We start from the raw sequence: 18,438 nt of genomic DNA on the forward strand, positions 1-18,438 counted from the left end.
TGGGCCAGTGAAGCAACGTCCTCCACAACTAGACTGAAGAACAAAAGGACAGCAACTTGTCTGTCCCCTTCCCCCAGTACCCCAGCGCTGTTCCCGTTCCCCAATTCCCCAATAAAAAAAAAAAAAGATTTTATTGGGGAATTGGGGAGGGGACCAGACAAGTTGTTGTTCTTCAAGCTTCATTGTGGAGGGCGCCAGTCGCCATCTGGCTTCCCGTCAGTAGCTCATGGCCTCTAAGCTCAAGGTGTTGTGTTCAATCTTAGTTCCAAGTGGGCGTCGCCACCATGCCATGAGGGAATCAAACCCAGCTGCCTTGTTGTTAAGAGCACACACCCTATCCACTGAGCCATTCAGATGGCAGGTCAGCTCAAGGTGCTGAGTTCAGTCTCAGTTGCAGGTGGGCATAGCCCATCATCGAACAGGCAATCTCATTGTTACACCTGCTGAGCCATCCTGCCACCTGTTAGCAGCTCAGCAGCAGCTCAGCTCGGGCGCAGCATCACTGGCCAATGTGGGAATCGAACCGGCAGCCCTGTTGCTCAGAGCTCGCACTCTTAAGCCAACTCTTAACCAACTGAGCCACTCGGCCGGCCCTGTAGTCCTGTATTTTCAATCCAGTATCCCTGGATCTCTTAGATGGAAAAGCTGTCCTCCTAAATTGTGTAACTAAGTGACATTACAACTCCAGAAGAAAAAGATGTGAGCAACAAGATGAAGCATATCAAACCCACGGTACTAATAATTTTGAGTTAAGTTTAGGATATATGTTTTTTGAATGTTGGTAACCCAAATTCATCTAACAAAAAGCACTGAAAGTCTTAAGAGAACCTGCTTTACTACATACACTTATAAGTTTAATTTCTTAGTATGCTCAAGTGTTTAAGGAGATTCTACTTAAGATGGTAACTCAGACCTGTCAAGGACTGGTTGTGCTCAACAGACTGAATTATAAATATATTTTGAATATCCAAGGAAATTTAATTCACTAACAAAGGGGTATGAAGAAATTTAATCTGTTAAGCTTGAATTAACATTAATTAAAGAGTGAAAGTTATTGTTCGTATTTCTATACAAAAATTACAATGCTTACAAGTACAATAACAAGACTAAAGGAAAACTAGGTCTGTAACCTGCCATTTAAATAAACTGAATATTAATTTGGAGCCCAAATATATAGTTTAAGTAGTCCTTTCTGTGCACAAAAGCCCTGCTCACACATTAAAAACACAAAGATAATTGAGCTGCTCTGTTAACCACTATTTGGTCTACAGCCGCCTTCTTCAAAGTAAACCTTTGAAAACTAAGTTCAACTGAATAAGTATGAACTGTTTAAGTAATTTCTCCCAATAACATTGGAGAAACAGAACTGTATACCATATAACCCCCCCCCCTACCACCAAAGGTAAGAACACATCTCAGTCTGCCTTAACACTCACCCGTTTTGATAAACATAAAATTCTCATACCTTCCTTTATTGTTAGTTGAAATGTCAAACTTAAGTAACTCTTACGTAAATTTTATGGGCATGTACTATTTCTGGAAGGTTTCACAAGTACTGTTCATAGTACCTGGGGATGACTCTGAAAAGGGGAACTTGGAAGATGGGAGAGAATTACCTTTCACTGTATATTTTTTATACTATTTATTTTAATATGTATATATATTAATCATTCAAATGCATAGCTGACTTTAAATGAAGAAAATTTAAAAATACAAACACTGACTGAAAATGTAAAACCAGTTTTTTTCTTTTTTTCAAAAAGGCTTTTTCAAACTTACCTCTTCCCCACCATAGTCAGCCACTATTGAGAATCACCACCTTGGAGGTTCACAATCACTGCTAACAGCACTACTGCTTAACTGGGTATGAACTACAGAAGAAAAAGGGTATTATAATAGTAGCAAGATCCTGGGCCAGGCTAACACCGCAGACTGGGGAAAGAAACACCACCAGCTGGAAGTCACTGAATTCAGCCACTCTTAACAAAGGCACCAGGTGGGAAGTAAGGCGCCCTGGAGAGCACTGGTCTCACAGAGAGAGCCAGCAGAGGCACGGGTTCAGGGACTCGCCTCATTCCCTGAAAGGTGGGTAAAGCAGTCCCATCACCGGAGACATGGAAAGGGCCACCAGAACAGAAGCATCGCTGTAAAAGCTCTGCCTCTATCTCTCCCCACCCCCCAGTTCCTTTTAAAAGAACAGTGAAAGTCCTGAAACGATTCCACATTGCTCTGGTAACAGTACTGCTGACACATCAATGAAAGACATTCTCTTTATTAATGGGTAGTATTAATGCAGTTTCAGTATTGTATTAAGCCACCTGTCAACCAATGTTTGAAAACTAATTGCTAGTTAAGCTATCTGTCAATCAATATTTGAGCACTACTTGCACAATTCACAGCAGCTGGGTTTCAACTTCTTCCCACACACTAAAGCTCAGCTCACTAACAATCATCTCTTCTAAAAGGCCGGACACCTGGAACCCTACTAACACTTCTGCTTAAATCATACTTATCCACATATCTCCATCCCCATCACCACTCCCCCTACCCTAAACCAGTCCAGAACACCATCATCATCCCTGGCCAAATCTGCGCTAATAATCACCAAGTTAGTCTCTATGCTCTGTACAGTTCACATTCCACGGTAATGACAATCAAACCTCTTGACTATACACCGGCAATCAACCAACCAACCAACGTGCACATCCTCAACATGTGTTCACCTATAAATATGACAAAGATACTAATACATATGAATACTACAAAACATTCATTTTCAAATGTAATAAAAAATCGCAATGTTTTCATATGGTTTGTAAGGGTAAGTACAAAAACCATTACTGCTATCACTAAAATATTAATATTAAACTTGTTTTAAAAATATTTTCGTGTGATCCAATATCAAATATTTTTCATTATGTTTGAGAAAACCTTGTTTTAATACTTTTTTATTAAATTATTTATTATGAAATACATTTTTTAGAATTAGTTTCAGCTGTACAACACAGTGCAATATACTTTTTGCCACTCGAAGTGACAATCCCCCTCCCCCAATCCACCGCCCCATTTCCCCCCAATATCATACATATCTATTACAAATCCCTTGACTCCACTCCCACACTATACTCCACGTCCCGTGACTATATATATATATATATATGTATATGTATATATACATATACATATATATATTTAATACTTTTTTGATAGAGCAATCTGAAAGTAAGTTTCAAGTCAATACTTGGTTTTAATGGTTATTATAACCAAAAAAAGTACCATGGGTCCTAAAGGAAGTGCTATGGCTGTGCTTACTAAATTGTAATATTTAGTTTTCCAAACCCATCCAATTACACAAACATTTTCCTTTAAATTGGGCTAGCAAATGTCCATCTTCCCTCATACAATTACTCCTGAAAACTAATCTAAGGATGTTATATTCTTTTATTTCTAACAAATGGATTTGAAACCCACAAACTATTCACTTGGTTTTTTTAACCTTTTGCTATGGGAATTTTGAAACATTCACAAAAGTAGCTGAAACTCTGTAATAAACCCGTATATACCTATTATTCAGCTTCAATAATTATCACTACATGGTAAGCCATCTATAACCCTCCAAATAAATTATTTTAAAGCAAATTCCTGACATCATAGCATTTCATTCATAAATAATTCAGTACTTATCTTGAAGAGGAGTCTTTCGTTTTAGCATAATACTATTATACATTTAAAAAATTAAAATAATTGTTTAAAAATCATCTAATATACAGGTGATATTCAAATTACTCCCAATGCTCTCATAAGTATCTTTTCACAGTTGGTTTGTATGAAACAGAATCTAAACAAGGTCTATACATTACATTTAGTTAATGTCTCAAATCTTTTCTAATCTGTAATCGTCCCTCCACTTTTTTCTTGCCATTTATTTGAAGTATCTGGGTTCATTTGTCCTACAGAATTTCTCACATTCTGAATTTTCTAATTACATTCTGTAAACTGGTTGTTAGATCTAGAGGCTTAATCAGAATCAGGTTTGATTTGATTGAGGGGGAGAATATTTAATGAGTGGTGTTATATTTTTCCTATAGTACCACATCAGAGGAACATAAGGTTTGGAAGTATTCGTTCTGGAGATGTTATGATTGATTCAGAAGATCATCACTCTGATCTTTCTATTATAAAGTTCCGTAATGGTTTTATTGTAATAGCCACTGATGATCAATGCCTAGGTCCTTTATTTCATTAGATCTGAAAATTAAAAAAAAAAATACATTTGGAGATTTTTAGAAGGTAACAAATATATGTTTCCAAATTCTTCATGTTATGGAAGTTTTTACAGGTGCAACAAAATCACAATTAAATTATGAGTCATTAAAGAAATGCAAATCAAAACCACAATGAGATGTGGTTTCACACCCACTAAGATAGCTATAACAAAAAAGACAAGAGAATAACAAGTTTTGGTGAGGATGTGGAGAAACTGGAACCCTTATGCACTGCTGCTGAAAATGTAAAATGGTGCAGTTGCTTTAGAAAATAGTTTGGCAGCACCCCTAAAAGTTAACGAGTTATTACTATTTAACCCAGCAATTCTAATCCTAGGTATATACCCAAGGGAAATAAAAACATATACCACACAGAAACTTGTACATGAATGTTCATAGCAGCCAAAAAGTGGAAACAAACCAAATGTTCACTAACTGATAAATGGATAAACAAAATGTGGTATGTCCATACAATGGAATATTATATTATTTAGCTATAAAAAGAAATGAGAGGGACAGCCGGTTAGCTCAGTTGGTTAGAGCATGGTGTTGATAACACCAAGGTTGCCAGTTTGATCCCCTCATGGGTCACTATTAGCTGTGCCCTCCTTAAAAAAAAAAAAAGAAAAAGAAAAAAAGAAATGAGGTACTGATACATGCTACAACATGGAAAAAACCAAAACATTGTGCTAAATAAAAGAATCCAGTCACAAAGGCCACATATTGTATGATTCCATTTATATGAAATGTCCAGAATAGGCAAATCCAGAGACAGGAAGATTGGTGGTTGCCAGGGGTTCAGGGGAGGGTAGAGTGGGGAGTGAAGCTAATGGGGGTATAGAGTTTCTTCTTGGGGTGATGAAAATGTTCTGAAATTAGATAATGCACAACTCCATGAATACACCAAAACCACTGAAGGTTACACTTTAAAAGGATGAATTTTATGGTATGTAAATTATAGTTCAATAAAGCTTATTATTTTAATTGTGAAGAAATATTGTCCCATAACACAATTTCTTTCTAAAAAAAAGCAGTTATTTTCTCATTCACTGTTAAAATAACATCTATACTTGAAGAGACAGATTAAAGATATTAATTTTTCAAATATTTGCTAGATAGCCACTTATCACAGGAAAAATCAACTTTTTTTTGTAAAAGAAAAATGTATGACATCAACAACTCTACCACAAGATAACCAACAAATGATAACTCAATAGTCCATGGAGAGGCAGTGAATGAATTTCATCTTTTTATTCAGTCAAAGCAGCTGTTCTATCAGTTTACATTTGACAATTATTCCATATAGCAGTGGTATTTTATTTTTTTTTAAAGATTTTATTGGGGAGTTGGGGGAGGGGAACAGTGCTGGAGAATTGGGGGAAGGGGAACAGACAAGTTGCTGTTTTGTTCTTCAGTCTAGTTGTGGAGGATGTTGCTTCACTGGCCCAAGCTGGCACCATCATTGCGCATATAGCAGTGTTATTAAGGCAGTCATTTACTATTAAGAATGTCTTCTCCAGGGCTGGCCGTGTGGCGCGTTGGTTAAGAACTGGCTTGGGACGCCAGAGGACCCGGGTTCGGATCCCACATAATGAGGGCCAGTGACGCTGCCCTCTACAGCTAAGATGCTGAACAACAGCTCAACCTGGAGCTGGGCTGCAGTGTCGCTGGCGACAGCGTAGGCTGCAGCCACTGCTGCAGTGGGTTGCCATGGGCTACTGTGTGTAGCCAGCAGCCAGCGTGAGTGGCCAGCAGCCACCATGAGCAGCTGTCCAGAAGCCGGCGAATGATCTGCCTCGCCTGGGAAGAGCACAATGATGGTGCCAACTTGGGCCAGTGAAGCAACGTCCTCCACAACTAGACTGAAGAACAAAAAGACAACAACTTGTCTGTCCCCCTTCCCCCAATTCCCCAGCACTTGTTCCTATATCCCAATTCCCCAATAAAAATCTTAAAAAAAAAAAGAATGACTTCTCCAGTACAACTTTCCTCCAGTAGCTCACAAAATAACTTATTTTCTTGGATTTAATTATTAAGAGAACCTAGCAAATACTAAGACATGCTAGAAGCTTCTATACTTTTATAACTATATAGCAAACCTCCCACACTGCAAAGTTTGTTCTAATATTGTTTGTTCAAATCTTCAGCAACATTTTCTATGCATCTTACAAGAATACTTGCTGACAGAGGAATGCATTTTGGTTTCTTTACATATTTTTCATACACTATATCAGTCTTTTTTTTTTAATTGGGACTTTTTTTGGGGGGCAGGGGGAGAACAAGATAGGAAGAACATGCCAATGGTATATGTCTTTTGTAAGAACAAGAAACCCTAAAATATGTACTTTAATCATTAGGTTAGTAAAATTTTGTACAGCATCTGATTGAATACCCTTATGACTTTAAACATCATCAGGGGAAAAAATGTAGATATTCTTTATGCTCCTGATGCTTAGTTTTCAAATGTCTTGGTGCTAGTGATACCCTCCTATTTTATTACATAATATCTCAAGGTTCTACATATTCTTAAAGCAAGATTCCTATTAAGGACAGAGGAGGTAAATCCATGTTTTATTATTTTAATTAAATTTATTGGGGTGACATTGGTTAGTAAAATTATACAGGTTTCAAGTGTACATTTCTATAATACATCACCATGTATTTGATCCCCTTTTCCCTCTTCTACCATGCCCCTCCCCCTATAAATCCATGTTTTAAATAGGCTTCTTGATATTTCCAGTGTAATAAGAGCTGACTTATTTAATCCAATTTAATAGCTCACCAAGAGTTCATAATAGGAGATAGACATGGGTCAGCTCTGCCATTTTGTTTGTTTGCTGTGTTTGCATTACTAGTATTTTCTTCAATCAGTGGTTTCTTTGCAGAAATCATTTTAAGCCACTTGTCCATTCTGTGAAGGTTTAAAGAAAACTGGATAATATAAACTGTTCAATATGTTGCAATACACTGAAAGCAAATGTATGAATATGGTTCTGCTTGCTCACTGCAAAACTCCCTTCTCTTCCTCTAGGACACCCAAAATTAACATGTTAACACTGTTTGACCAATAGACCCAAGATGCCAATAACAATTCCTAAATGTAATGTTTTATCATTTTTAGATAAAAAAATAAAAAACAACTCTAAAATTTTCTTCCAGCATCCCAATGAATCATCTTATCAACATTACTTTGAAAACTACTGCTCTAGATTGCAGCCACAGTGAAGTTTTACAACTGCAAATCAGATCAATTCACTCTCCTTAAAATCCTTCAATGGCTTTGCTCTGCCCTCAGGATAAAGTCCAAAATCCTTGCATAGTGTATAGGGCCCACACTCTGGCCCCTGCCCCTCTCTAGTCCAGTGGTTCTCAGCCCTGCCTTGTTAGAATCACCAGAGGAGTTAAAATATATAAACATTCTCAGGTCCTATACTAGACCAATTAAACCAGAATACCTGGGAATGGAACACTTGCATTGCTGAATTTTGTAAGTTCCCAGGTTAATTTAAAGTGCAGCCAGGGCAGAGAACTACCCCGTTTGTACTCACCTTGGTCAGCTTCTAGTGCTCAGCAAACTCTCAATTAGCCCCTGCTACTCCAAGGGTGATACACCCACCAGTAGCATCTGCCTCACCTGGGAGCTGGTTAGTCATGCAGAATCCCAAGTCCCATCCCAGACCTACTGAATCAGGACTTGGCATTTTAACAAGATCCCCAGATGGTTCATGTGAATATTCAAGTTAGAGAAGCAACGCCCTAAAGTACCAAATCCCTTCCCAGCTCAGAGTCTTTGTACTGGTACGTGCTGTTCAACTGAAAATGTCGTTTAATGTTGAACTTCTTTGGCACTCGTAAGATATCCTATTCTTCCCCTCTGATCCTATTTGTAATTACCATAAGGTGATTAATGTCTGTTTACTGCATTAGCCCCATAAGTGTCATAAGGAGAGACATCACATCTGTGATACTCTAGGGTATCCCCAACTCCTGGCACAATGTCTGGTATTTTCAACTGAACAGCATCTAGTCTTATGTTTCATTACCAATATGATCTTATCTTAAATTTCCACAATATTTCTGCCCCATCAACAATGCCTTTTTTCAACGATAATTTGGTTTTAGCTACATAACTCTTGGATATAATTATCACAGCACTGTACTTAATTTCAAAATCTAAAGAGCTACTGGTCTCTCTTTCTAAAGAAATGTAAATTAAATATAATTCAAAAAACCATTACATTTCTTTTAAATTAATAAGATCAAATATTAGCTTTTGTTTCTAATAGCACTGGCTGGATTGTCAGGAAACAGGGCCACATAAATTGCTGATGGTGTTGTAAATTAGTTCAAACCTTCGCAGATAGCAATTCGGTACTGAAGCCATATCCTGACTCAGTGAACCCACTTTAAGGGTAGGAGTCCAAAAAAAAAATCCAAAAGTATTTGAACAGGGTGCTCAGAAGTACCAATTAAGTAAAAGGAGAATAAAAATAAAAATAAAAGAGTGCACAAACTACGGCTATCAATGAATAGGATACTATTCTGTGATTTAAAATAATAAAGATACATAAATAAGTGAACAGTTGAAGCTATTCAAGAATACAAAAATCATTCTGCATGTACTGATCACAACTATATATATAAAAAAGAATCTATGCCCATATACTGACACAAATGGATAAGAACTTAAATAGTGTAACATTTAATGCAGTCTCTTTCCTATAGAGGCTATACTAAAGCAAATTTTAATGTTGGGTTATTTGTGGGTTTGCTGGTCAGTTTTATTAAGTCAGTGTTATATTATTGCTATTTTTGTTGTACTCAAGACTCACTAATAAAACATTTTTTCAGCTTTGGCATTTGGGAACATTTATTAGTTATTGAACTAGAATTAAAAACATAAGATTCTATATTTGGCCAACTTCCTGCTTATAAATCAAACTTCACCTGCATCTTGAAGGTGAAGGTGGAGAAAAATAATGCAACAATGTTTACATATCGACTCTGAGCACTTCCAATGAAAGGTATTGGACAAATACAAATATTAGCCCTGCTTAAAAACAACCATCATCCACACTGTCTTGCACAAGTCACTTTTATCTTTCTGAGCTTCCATGTCTCCCTCTGTAAATTGAAAGGAATAAGTTAGAATCACATGGGGGGAAGTTAAGTGAGGGAAAACTAGGCATATGAAATCTGAAAAAGCATCCCAGACGATCCTGATGCATACTCTGATGAAGATCTGTTGAATCCCATTCACATTTTTGAGTCTCAAGAGGATAGCTTAGCACAACCTCTTCAAAGGGGTGGTAATTTGGCTATATGTCTAAAAATTAAAAATGCACACATATCCTTTGACCCAGTAATTCCACTTCTAGAAGTATAGTTTCCATAATTTTACACATGAGCACATAAAGAATATTGTTACAAGGACACTGATTGTAACACTGTAACAGAAAAACTTGGAAATTTACCTGTTGTTTAACCTGAAGACTAGTTACAAATTATAGTGTAACCATACAATGAAATAAGCAAAAGAATATCAATAAAAAGAATGAACGGTGCTATGCTATGAGTATACGTCCTAACATGGAATGATTTCCTAAATATGTTAAGTGAAAAAGAGCAAGGTGTGATTGTCATGTATCACAGGGGAATTAGATAGGTAGACACGTGTTTATAAAGGAACAGTGTCTATATAAGGCACAGAAACTGGAAATTTCAGCCATATCTGGGGAGGTCAGGGTAGGAGGGAGACTTATTTTTTCTCTATATGTCCTCTTGTACTGCTGGAATTTTTCTTATATACTTATTATCTTTTCTCAAAACTGAGAGCAGGCTTCTCTCTAGGCCTCCCTCTGGGTCTAAGAGGCTATGATTTTGCCTCTCTAGGTCTGGCCATTGCCTCCCCAATTAAAGGGGCAACAGCATCTGGCACCACACTGCCCCGAATGATCTTTCAAAAGCCCAGTCAACCTAAGTCCCTTACCTCCTTTAAAGTCCTCCGGTGGCTTTCTAATACCCAAACTCTAACACAGCACATAAATAGCCCATCAAGCTCACCCTAATTTCATTTCCCACCCTTCTTCCTTCTACCCAATCCTACTATGTTGAACCTCTCCCTGCTCCCCAAGGACAGTGGGTTCCTTCCACCTCCAATCCTACTTGTGCTGCTCCCTCCCTCTTTCCTGCATAGTGTCTATCACACACAAACTCCTACGCCCCCTTCATGACACAAAGTCCCCCTCCCAGGAAAGCTTTCTTAGACCACCTAGGGAAGGCTCTCTACACAGCCTGGCAGATGCTCTGGAACTAGACCGCCAAGATTCAAATCCTGACTATTCCCTCATCCGCCCACTGTATGGCCTCAGTTTCCACCCTTGTAGAGTAGGAATCAGCCTCTACATAACTGTTGAAATTAATAATTCATGGAAAACACTTATTACATATCCTGTCACAAGGCAAAGAAAATAGTTATTATTATTACACTTGCATACCAACTGTGATGTATGTAGGAGTAATTGTATCCACCTGTCCTGCATTAGACGGTGAGCTCCTCCAAGGTAAAGATTTAACCGACTTCACTTTTATTTTGGATCCCAAGCACTTCCCCTAGCAATAGAAGGCACATGAATGTACTTAATTCAGAGGTTTGGCTTTTTTTGGTTCTGATTTTCACCCATATGGTAAATAAGTAGCTAAAAGGTACCCAGTGAACAGCCTCCTGGATCCCACCATGCCTGAGAGTACACGTATCAGGCAGGCCACTTCCGGTAGGCAGAGGTGAAGACACAGTGGGACTTTTGGTCTTTTAGAGACAGTCAAGCAGACTGGAGGCCAGTGGGATATGAGACCTGCCAGTTCCTGTCTGCCGACGACTTATGGGGCCAGGATGGAATGGAAATGGGGAATCAGAGTTACTAAAAGTCCTAGGCATGCACTCCAAGAAAGCCTTCAGGAAACAGGGAAGATTCTCCTGGGAAGTGGGAACCTGGAAGTAAACAGAGTCAAGGCTTAAGGGGGAAGAGACGGGATATGACCTACAAGACAACTGGGAGAATCCTCTTAGTATGGGAGATGAAAAGGTACAAAAGACACAGATCCTGACCTCGGGAAGCTCCCCTAGTGAGAAAGGCTTTAAAAGAAAAGGTGGAGCCGGGCAGGTAAAGGTGGGGAGGACAGAGGACCACACAAGCAAAGGCCTCCAAACACGTGAAGAGGCAGACAAGCAGCTGGGAATGGCTAGGGAGGTGGATGAGGTGAAGGAGAATTGACGGATTCAGCTCAAAGCGAGTAAGTTGAGGCAAGACTGTCAAGGCCCATGGGAAACGGAGGGAGGGAGCTTTTAAGTAAACAAGTGACAGCATCAGATCTGTGTTTTTAAAGGAGTGGCCAGGCAGGAAGATGTTCGCCCATCTTCTTCCATCGGCAAGCCTCTCCCCGCCCACCATCTTCTGGTTCTAGCGCTGCCTTCACAGCGAGCAGGTGGCCAAGTGAAACGATCTCCGGGGAGATGTGACTCCTTCTAGAACAGGAATCCCTACTCTGGGCAAAGGCTCCTGAAGGCACTCACCCACCCTAGCGAGGTTTTGGATTTTCTTTTCCTGTCTTACCAACATCATCACTCACCTTAAAGACAAAAAAACCCCCACAAAACCCTCAACACTGGGCCGGCTCTGCCATTATCTTCTGGAAATACAATTAGGAGCTAATTTTTCAAAAACCGATATTCTTCATTTACCAAAAGTAAAAAGGGAGGGGATGTGCATTCCCAATTGGCTCATTTTAAATTTGGGGCAGCTCTGGGCTCCTATTTCCCTTCTTAAGCAGCCTCAACAGTTGGGAGTGGGCGGAATAAAAAGAGGAGCCTGGGAAAGGGGCAAAGGGGGGCGTTAAGGGAAAGAAAACTTGATCACTTCAACAGCAAATTTTCTCATGCCAGGAGTTTTCTTTCCTCTTTCTTTCCATTAAATGGACCTGAGCAAATTCTGTTCTCACTGTTCCAAGTTTCTTCTTTCAGAATGAACTATGGCAGCGCCCTGGCCTGGCCCCAGGAGGACGCACGCAAAGTTCCTGGGCAGTCGAGAGGGGTCGGCACCCTGTCCGGCACGTTTCCGGGGACCCCCCTTCCGGACAGTGCAAGGATGTGGAAGCCGACTAGAGACGCCCAAAGGATTCTACCCGGAAACGAGGGATTGGGGATCCCGCCAGGGATCCCTCTCCCCCGCGCCTGGAGCCGCCCCCCGTTTCAAAGCCCCTCGGGGCGGCGGCGGCCGTGAACACTCACCGAGTCCGGCGCTGGGCGGGACCGCTGGGGACTAGGACGGCGGCTCCGCCTCGGTTCCGCGGCGGCGTCTCGGCCCGCCACACGCCCTCAGGGCCGCCGCCCGGCCCGCGGCTGCGAGCCCCGCGGCGGCGGCGGCGGCCTCGCCTCCATGGCGAGGAGAAGCTGCTGAGGGGCGACTGGGCGGGCGGCGGTGATGGCGGCAGCGGCCCGGGGTCCGAGCTGGCTCTCTCGCGCGCGTCTCTGTCAGCGCCGCACTCGCCGCAGCCTCGCTCCCGAGCCGGCCTGGGCTGTAAGGCGCCTCCTCATTGGCCGTTCAGAGACGGGCTCTGATTGGCCTCCACCGAAGGGCGTCTCCCGGCCTCCCGGGCTCCGCCTTTGCACGCCTCCAAGCGCTAGCTAGCTGGCCGGAGGCGCAGAGCAGGGTCTCACGACTCACTCCCTCAAGCGGCCTGGGAGACGCCGGTCCTGCTGCAGCCTTGTCCTCGGGGACGCGGGACCCCGGGAGCGCCGGCCGCCCGCGCACTTAGGCCTTCCGCCTCTCTACAGTCCCAGCCCCCTAGACTTGAGCCTTCTTCCCAAGTTTACAGATGCGGAAACTGAGACCAAATACAAGTTACACCAATGTCCAGCGACCATGGCAGCCTGGAATTCAAAAGCGGTCTTTCCACTTCTCTCTTCAAACGTGTTCCATTCGGATTTCCACACCCCCCCCCCCCAATTGCGGCAAGGTATTTAAAGGACGAAGGCCCTCACTGGTCAGAGAGAGGAACCTGCAAAGCCCCTAGAACGGGCCTGGCACCGTGGGTTTCGTCTTACATCAAGTCAGCCCACTCCATCCACACCCGAGCCCCAGGGAAATCTTCCCCGCTTTCCAGATGCGCGTACCGGGGCCTGGCTCGTCACCGAGCTGGGTAGAAAGAAACACGTCACATGGTGCTCTGCGGTGGGGGTGTCGTTTGCTATAGGCCTGGCAGGGAAGGGGAGGTTCAAAGCTCAGAGATGACCCGGAGATGCGTCCCACCACCACCGGAGCTAGGAACGGGGTGGGGAGCACAAACCTCCTCCCCAGCGCTCCCCGCCCCACGTGTGGCGCCCCAATCTGTCTGTATGTCTGGCGGCAGCGGGTTCCCAAGCAGCAGGACATGGGCGTCTGCGGCTGAAGGCCGATTACCCAGTTCTGGTGGGTAGCGGGTGAGATCCTTTTCTAGTTGTGACCCCACGCGGCGTCCCTCGGCCACACCAGGACCCACACAGGAAGAGTGGTTGGGCGTCTGTAGGGTGGAGACAGACTGCACAGCATTGTGCAAACGGGGCTTGCGGGGAACCCTTCATCTGAGCCCCCGAGTCTGCGCTGCCCGGAGTGGGCGGTGGAGAGCCCGCAACCCTCTGAGCCGCCCTTTCTCACCTCCTGCCAGGCACAGTTCCACGCTCAGCGCACCCCAGGGGGAGGGTCTGTGGCTGTCGGCAATTCTTCATGGCAGGGTGGGTGCGGTGGGGACATTTCAATGCAAGAGAAACACACATCAGCTGCCATTTACACGAGGTTGGTGCCACTATCACCTCCAGTCCCCACCACCGCCTGCAGTTGAAGGGCCAGCTTAAAACTCTATCCCCCGTATTTGTGGAATGAGTGAGTGTATCCTGACCGGTGTCAATAGCCTGCAAATTCGGGGTGCAAGTGGGCCTCTTTCAGGCCAGAACCTCCCCTGCAAAGAAGTCTCTCCTTGAGTAGATGTGTTTCTCACTCCTTCTCAGCGGGCTAGCCCACAGGTGGTGTGAAATGGCCAAACCCAAGGCGCCTCTGCCAGATAGACACTCCAGCTCAAAGACTCCCAGGCCACAAGCCCAGTCTCCTGTTAGATCCCAGGGGCAGCCAATGAGGGCAGGTTCTTCCACATGCCCACCATTCTCACTTCCCAGGAAGTCCAAATTCAGTCTATCAGCACACCAATAGGAAAGTGAAAAGTCTGAATTCCAAGTGTTTAGAAACCCTGGAAAACAATGACTGAGTGTGGGAGGTTCCTGGGTAGCTAGGAGAGCGGCAGCATCCTAGTACCAAACCCCACCAGCATAGTTTTACCTTACCTACCCTATTATGTCTTGATATGTTTCTTTTGGTCAATTTATATTTTTACTTATATTACCTAAAAGGGTTTGACATACTTATATTTTCTAACATACATTAAAATAAATAGCTATAAAAAGTGTCCATCCTTGAAATCATCTGAAGGATGTCCAGACGATCTGACCACACTTGGGAAAATCCTGCAGTTGGATGTGCGTTTCAGAGAGCCTTGGTGTTCAAACCTCACCGTTGGCTAGGTGACCTGAATCTCCCTCTGCTACTTTTCTTAGAACCTCCCAGGGCTGTACTGAGAATTGCAGGCATGTACAACTAGGCAAGTAACCCTGTCTCAGGAAATGCAATTCCTTCTTTCCACAAGACAGCTGCACTGTGGTCAGAGCATTTGTGGTGTGTGCACAGGGGTGTCAGAACCTCAGACCAAGGAGAGGCAGGGCCTTGAGTGTCCCATCCTGGAGACCTGGAGAAGGCGAGTTCAGCTTGGCAACCACGAAGTCCCTGTTTCCAGTGGGAGAGGACAGAGTTCCATCATCAGCTGCTCACCTGTGGAAACCTGCCAGCCTCCTTGTCCTACCTGATGTCCGGGGTGTCTATAGTGTCCCCATCACCAGAGGATAAAAGACTGGCTTTGAAGAGGAGAGGGGAAGAACTGAGGGAGGGGAGGCAGGCTTCCTGTACCCAGGACCACCCGAGTGGGAGGCCGAAGCCCTCGCTCCCAGTCCTGGTTTAGTCCTAGCCCACAGGAGTATATACCTACAGGTAGGCACGTGTCAGCCAGCCCACAGGTACCCCAAAGAGTCACAGGATCCTGGACTAGAAGGAGAGCTGGAGAATGAGGGTAAAGAACTCCGTTTTCTGTAGACAAGTCACTTTCCCTCTCAGGGCCTCCTTTCCCCATGTAGTAAATGGAATAATGAGTCATTTACTCAGCAAATACTGAGTGTAGACCATGTGCTGGGCACAGCAGGGAATAAGAAAAGGTCTCTGCTCTCAGGAATTTATATCCTAGATTGGGGCGATAGACAATAAACAAGTGAACAAGAAAACTTCCTAAATGCTGTAATGAAAACAAAGCAAAGGCAATAAGATAGAAAGTTGAAGTAAATGAGAGCCAAGTGCCTTTCCAAGTCACTGTTCTACTCCCAAGAGTCATTTGCCAGTGCTTTGTACCTAAAACAGACTGTAGTCCCTTTACCCTGAGAAGGTGACTTGTAGGAGCCTTTGCCCTGACTCACTCCAGGGCTGCCATTAATATCCTAAACTAGAAGAAATGTTTATAAATTCTCTACCCCAGCTCCAAAATCCTGGCCCCAGGCCCAATCCTAGCCCAACCTTAGGCCAGGATTTGGCCCCACCTATGACTGTAGGCCCAGGCTTGCTGTGCAGATCCTCAGGGTAGAAGGTAATTTACACTCATTTCAATTGATCTGTTGAGGATTAAAAAAAATAATTCCAGTTGTTTTTAAAATATCCCTATTTATAGGTGTATACATTTGTCAAAACTCAGCAAATGTACACTTAAGATCTGAGATTTACATATAGATTTGTCTGAAAAGAAAAAAAATGCAAATAATGAACTCTAGTTAATAAAATGCACTCTGAGATATTTAGAGGTAAGTGTACTAATTACTGCAACTTGCTTTGAAATGCCTTAAAAATAAGAGATTAGGCTCAGTTGGTTAAGAGCTCACTCAAGAGTTTGAGCTCTGAGCAACAGCAGTTTGAGTCCTGGCCTGAGCTGAGCTGCTGCTAAGCTGCCAACAGGTGACAGGATGGCTCAGCCAAAAAAAAAAAAAAAAAAAGTAATATTGGAAAAATAAGAGAGATTAGTAAGATAGATAGAAACATAATAAAGTAAATATATTTAAATATTAATGGTAGAATCCAGGTGGAGGGTATACAGGTGTTCTCTGTAAAGTTCTTTCAACTTAGCTGGATGTTTGAAATTTTTCATGATAAAATGTTGGAGAAAATCAATGTTTAACTTTACAAAAAAGTACATAAAGCTGCCTTTAATTTTCAAATAACTCTGCCCATGACAATTCCAGTGCTTCTCCATCCACATGCATACACTTATGAAGTTGTAATTACTGTTTATATAAATGTAATCATTACTTGTCACATATTTCTAAAACTTCACATGTACAGTGTTTAATGTTTATCACAAATAAATATGCTGTAACTTTGGGGATGTAGCCTTTTTATCGTGTACTTTCTAAAAGCACTGCCCAGGGCCCCCCTACCAGAGAGGGTGGACTGGGTTGTATGGTACCAACACTTTTTCACTGAGAACTAGAAAAGCTGGAGAAAACATTTTTTAAAGGCACAGAAGAGCTACCAGGGCAGTGAGCAATTGCAAGGCCAAGACTGGGGAGGAAAAAAGCCCAGAATGATGAGTCTAGTATTGGGGATCTCCTTGCCTTTTCCCAGAGGCGTCTGTTGATTCTAAGAGAGAAACCTAATAGGCTGTGCCAGACTATGATTCCAAAAACTGGCCACATTTCCAGTTCTACACATTGTTCCCGAGCCTTGCTGCTCCCCTATCAAGAGGTGGAGTCAATTTCCCCTTGAAATTGGGTGGGGTAGGCCTATGTGACTGCCTTGACAAACAGAATGTGGCAGGTGTGACCCTGTGACCCCCCAAAGCTAGGTTAGGGAAGGCTCTGCTTGGCTCTCTTGGGATGCTGCCCTTGGGACCTGGAGGCCATGTTGTGAGGTACCGCAGGTTGTAGGTGTTCTGGCTGACACCCCAGCTAAGGTTCTAGTCTATAACCAGCTTCCATTGCCAGGCTGTGAGTTACCGAGCCTTCACACGATTTCAGCCTCCATCCATCAAGTCACTTTCAACATTTGAGTCTTCCAGCTGTTGTCCTAGACATTGTGGAGCAGACAACCCATTCCTGTTTTATCCTGTCCAAATTCTAGACCCACGTAGTAAGTAGTAAGCATAATAAATGGTTGTTTTACAATTTAATTTATATTCATTTGGAGGATTTTCACAAAACTTTACATTTATAAATCAGGTGAGGTAAGAAAAAGTAAAAGCAACACCTTACCAGGCCCAGTCTTTCACTTTTTCAACATGCTCAGCCCTAGGGGCATTAGAGGGGAAGCTGGAAGTTCTGGGGAGGCCTGCACTCCCTCTGGGCTTTGGTTTCCTCCTTTGTCTTCCTTCTAGACCAGCGGTTCTCAACCTGTGGGTCACGACCCCTTTGGGGGTCGAACAACCCTTTCACAGGGGTCGCCTAAGACCATCAGAAAACAAAAAGATATTTACATTANCTGGGCTGTCTCTGAGCTGCCAACAGGTGGCAGGATGGCTCAGCTGGTGTAACAACAAGATTGCGTTTTCGATGGTGGGCTATCCCCACCTGCAACTAAGACTGAACTCAGCACCTTGAGCTGAGCCGCTGTCCGGATGGCTCAGTGGATAGGGCGTGCCCTCTGAACAACAAGGCTGCCGGGTTCGACTCCCACATAGGATGGTGGCTATGCCCACCCACAACTAAGACTGAACACAGCACCTTGAGCTTAGAGGCCACGAGTTGCCGATGGAAGCCAGATGGCGACTGGCGCCCTCCATAACTAAGATTGAAGGACAACAACTTGGCTGGTCCCTCTCCCCAATTCCCCAACACTGTTCCCCTCCCTCAACTCCCCAATTAAAAAAATAATACAAAAGGCTCGAATTAATTTTTTTAAAAAAGAAAAGCTAAAAGAAAGATGGGATGGTCAAGGGCTATATCATACTACTTTATGTGAAAATATTTAAAATAAAAACATAAAAAACTTGAGAAAATATA

The 18,438-nt window shown here is 42.9% G+C and overlaps 2 protein-coding genes and 1 long non-coding RNA gene across 4 annotated transcripts in view; 1 reads left to right on the forward strand and 2 right to left on the reverse strand.

Moving 5' to 3' along the window:
• Positions 1-12,842, reverse strand: part of PTPRA (protein tyrosine phosphatase receptor type A) — a 141,124-nt gene extending 128,282 nt beyond the window's left edge. For both annotated transcript variants that reach the window (XM_019645715.1, XM_019645714.1), the window contains exon 1: positions 12,553-12,842. The gene's annotated coding sequence lies outside the window, so the exon portion shown is untranslated. The remainder of the gene's footprint in view (positions 1-12,552) is intronic.
• Positions 1-12,882, forward strand: part of LOC109384362 (COP9 signalosome complex subunit 3-like) — a 41,929-nt gene extending 29,047 nt beyond the window's left edge. The window contains 1 exon segment of the mRNA XM_019645673.1: positions 12,427-12,882. Within this exon segment, the coding sequence (XP_019501218.1) occupies positions 12,427-12,882 (456 nt within the window).
• Positions 12,883-16,632: 3,750 nt separating this feature from the next.
• On the reverse strand, positions 16,633-17,855 carry LOC109384406 (uncharacterized). The gene is made up of 2 exons (XR_002124390.1): positions 17,692-17,855; positions 16,633-17,506 (listed from the first exon to the last, which is right to left on the reverse strand). It is a non-coding gene; the product is annotated as an uncharacterized LOC109384406 (long non-coding RNA).
• Positions 17,856-18,438: the final 583 nt, after the last annotated feature.

The sequence above is a fragment of the Hipposideros armiger genome, unplaced genomic scaffold, assembly GCF_001890085.2.
Source record: "Hipposideros armiger isolate ML-2016 unplaced genomic scaffold, ASM189008v1 scaffold_94, whole genome shotgun sequence".
NCBI lineage: Eukaryota > Metazoa > Chordata > Mammalia > Chiroptera > Hipposideridae > Hipposideros > Hipposideros armiger.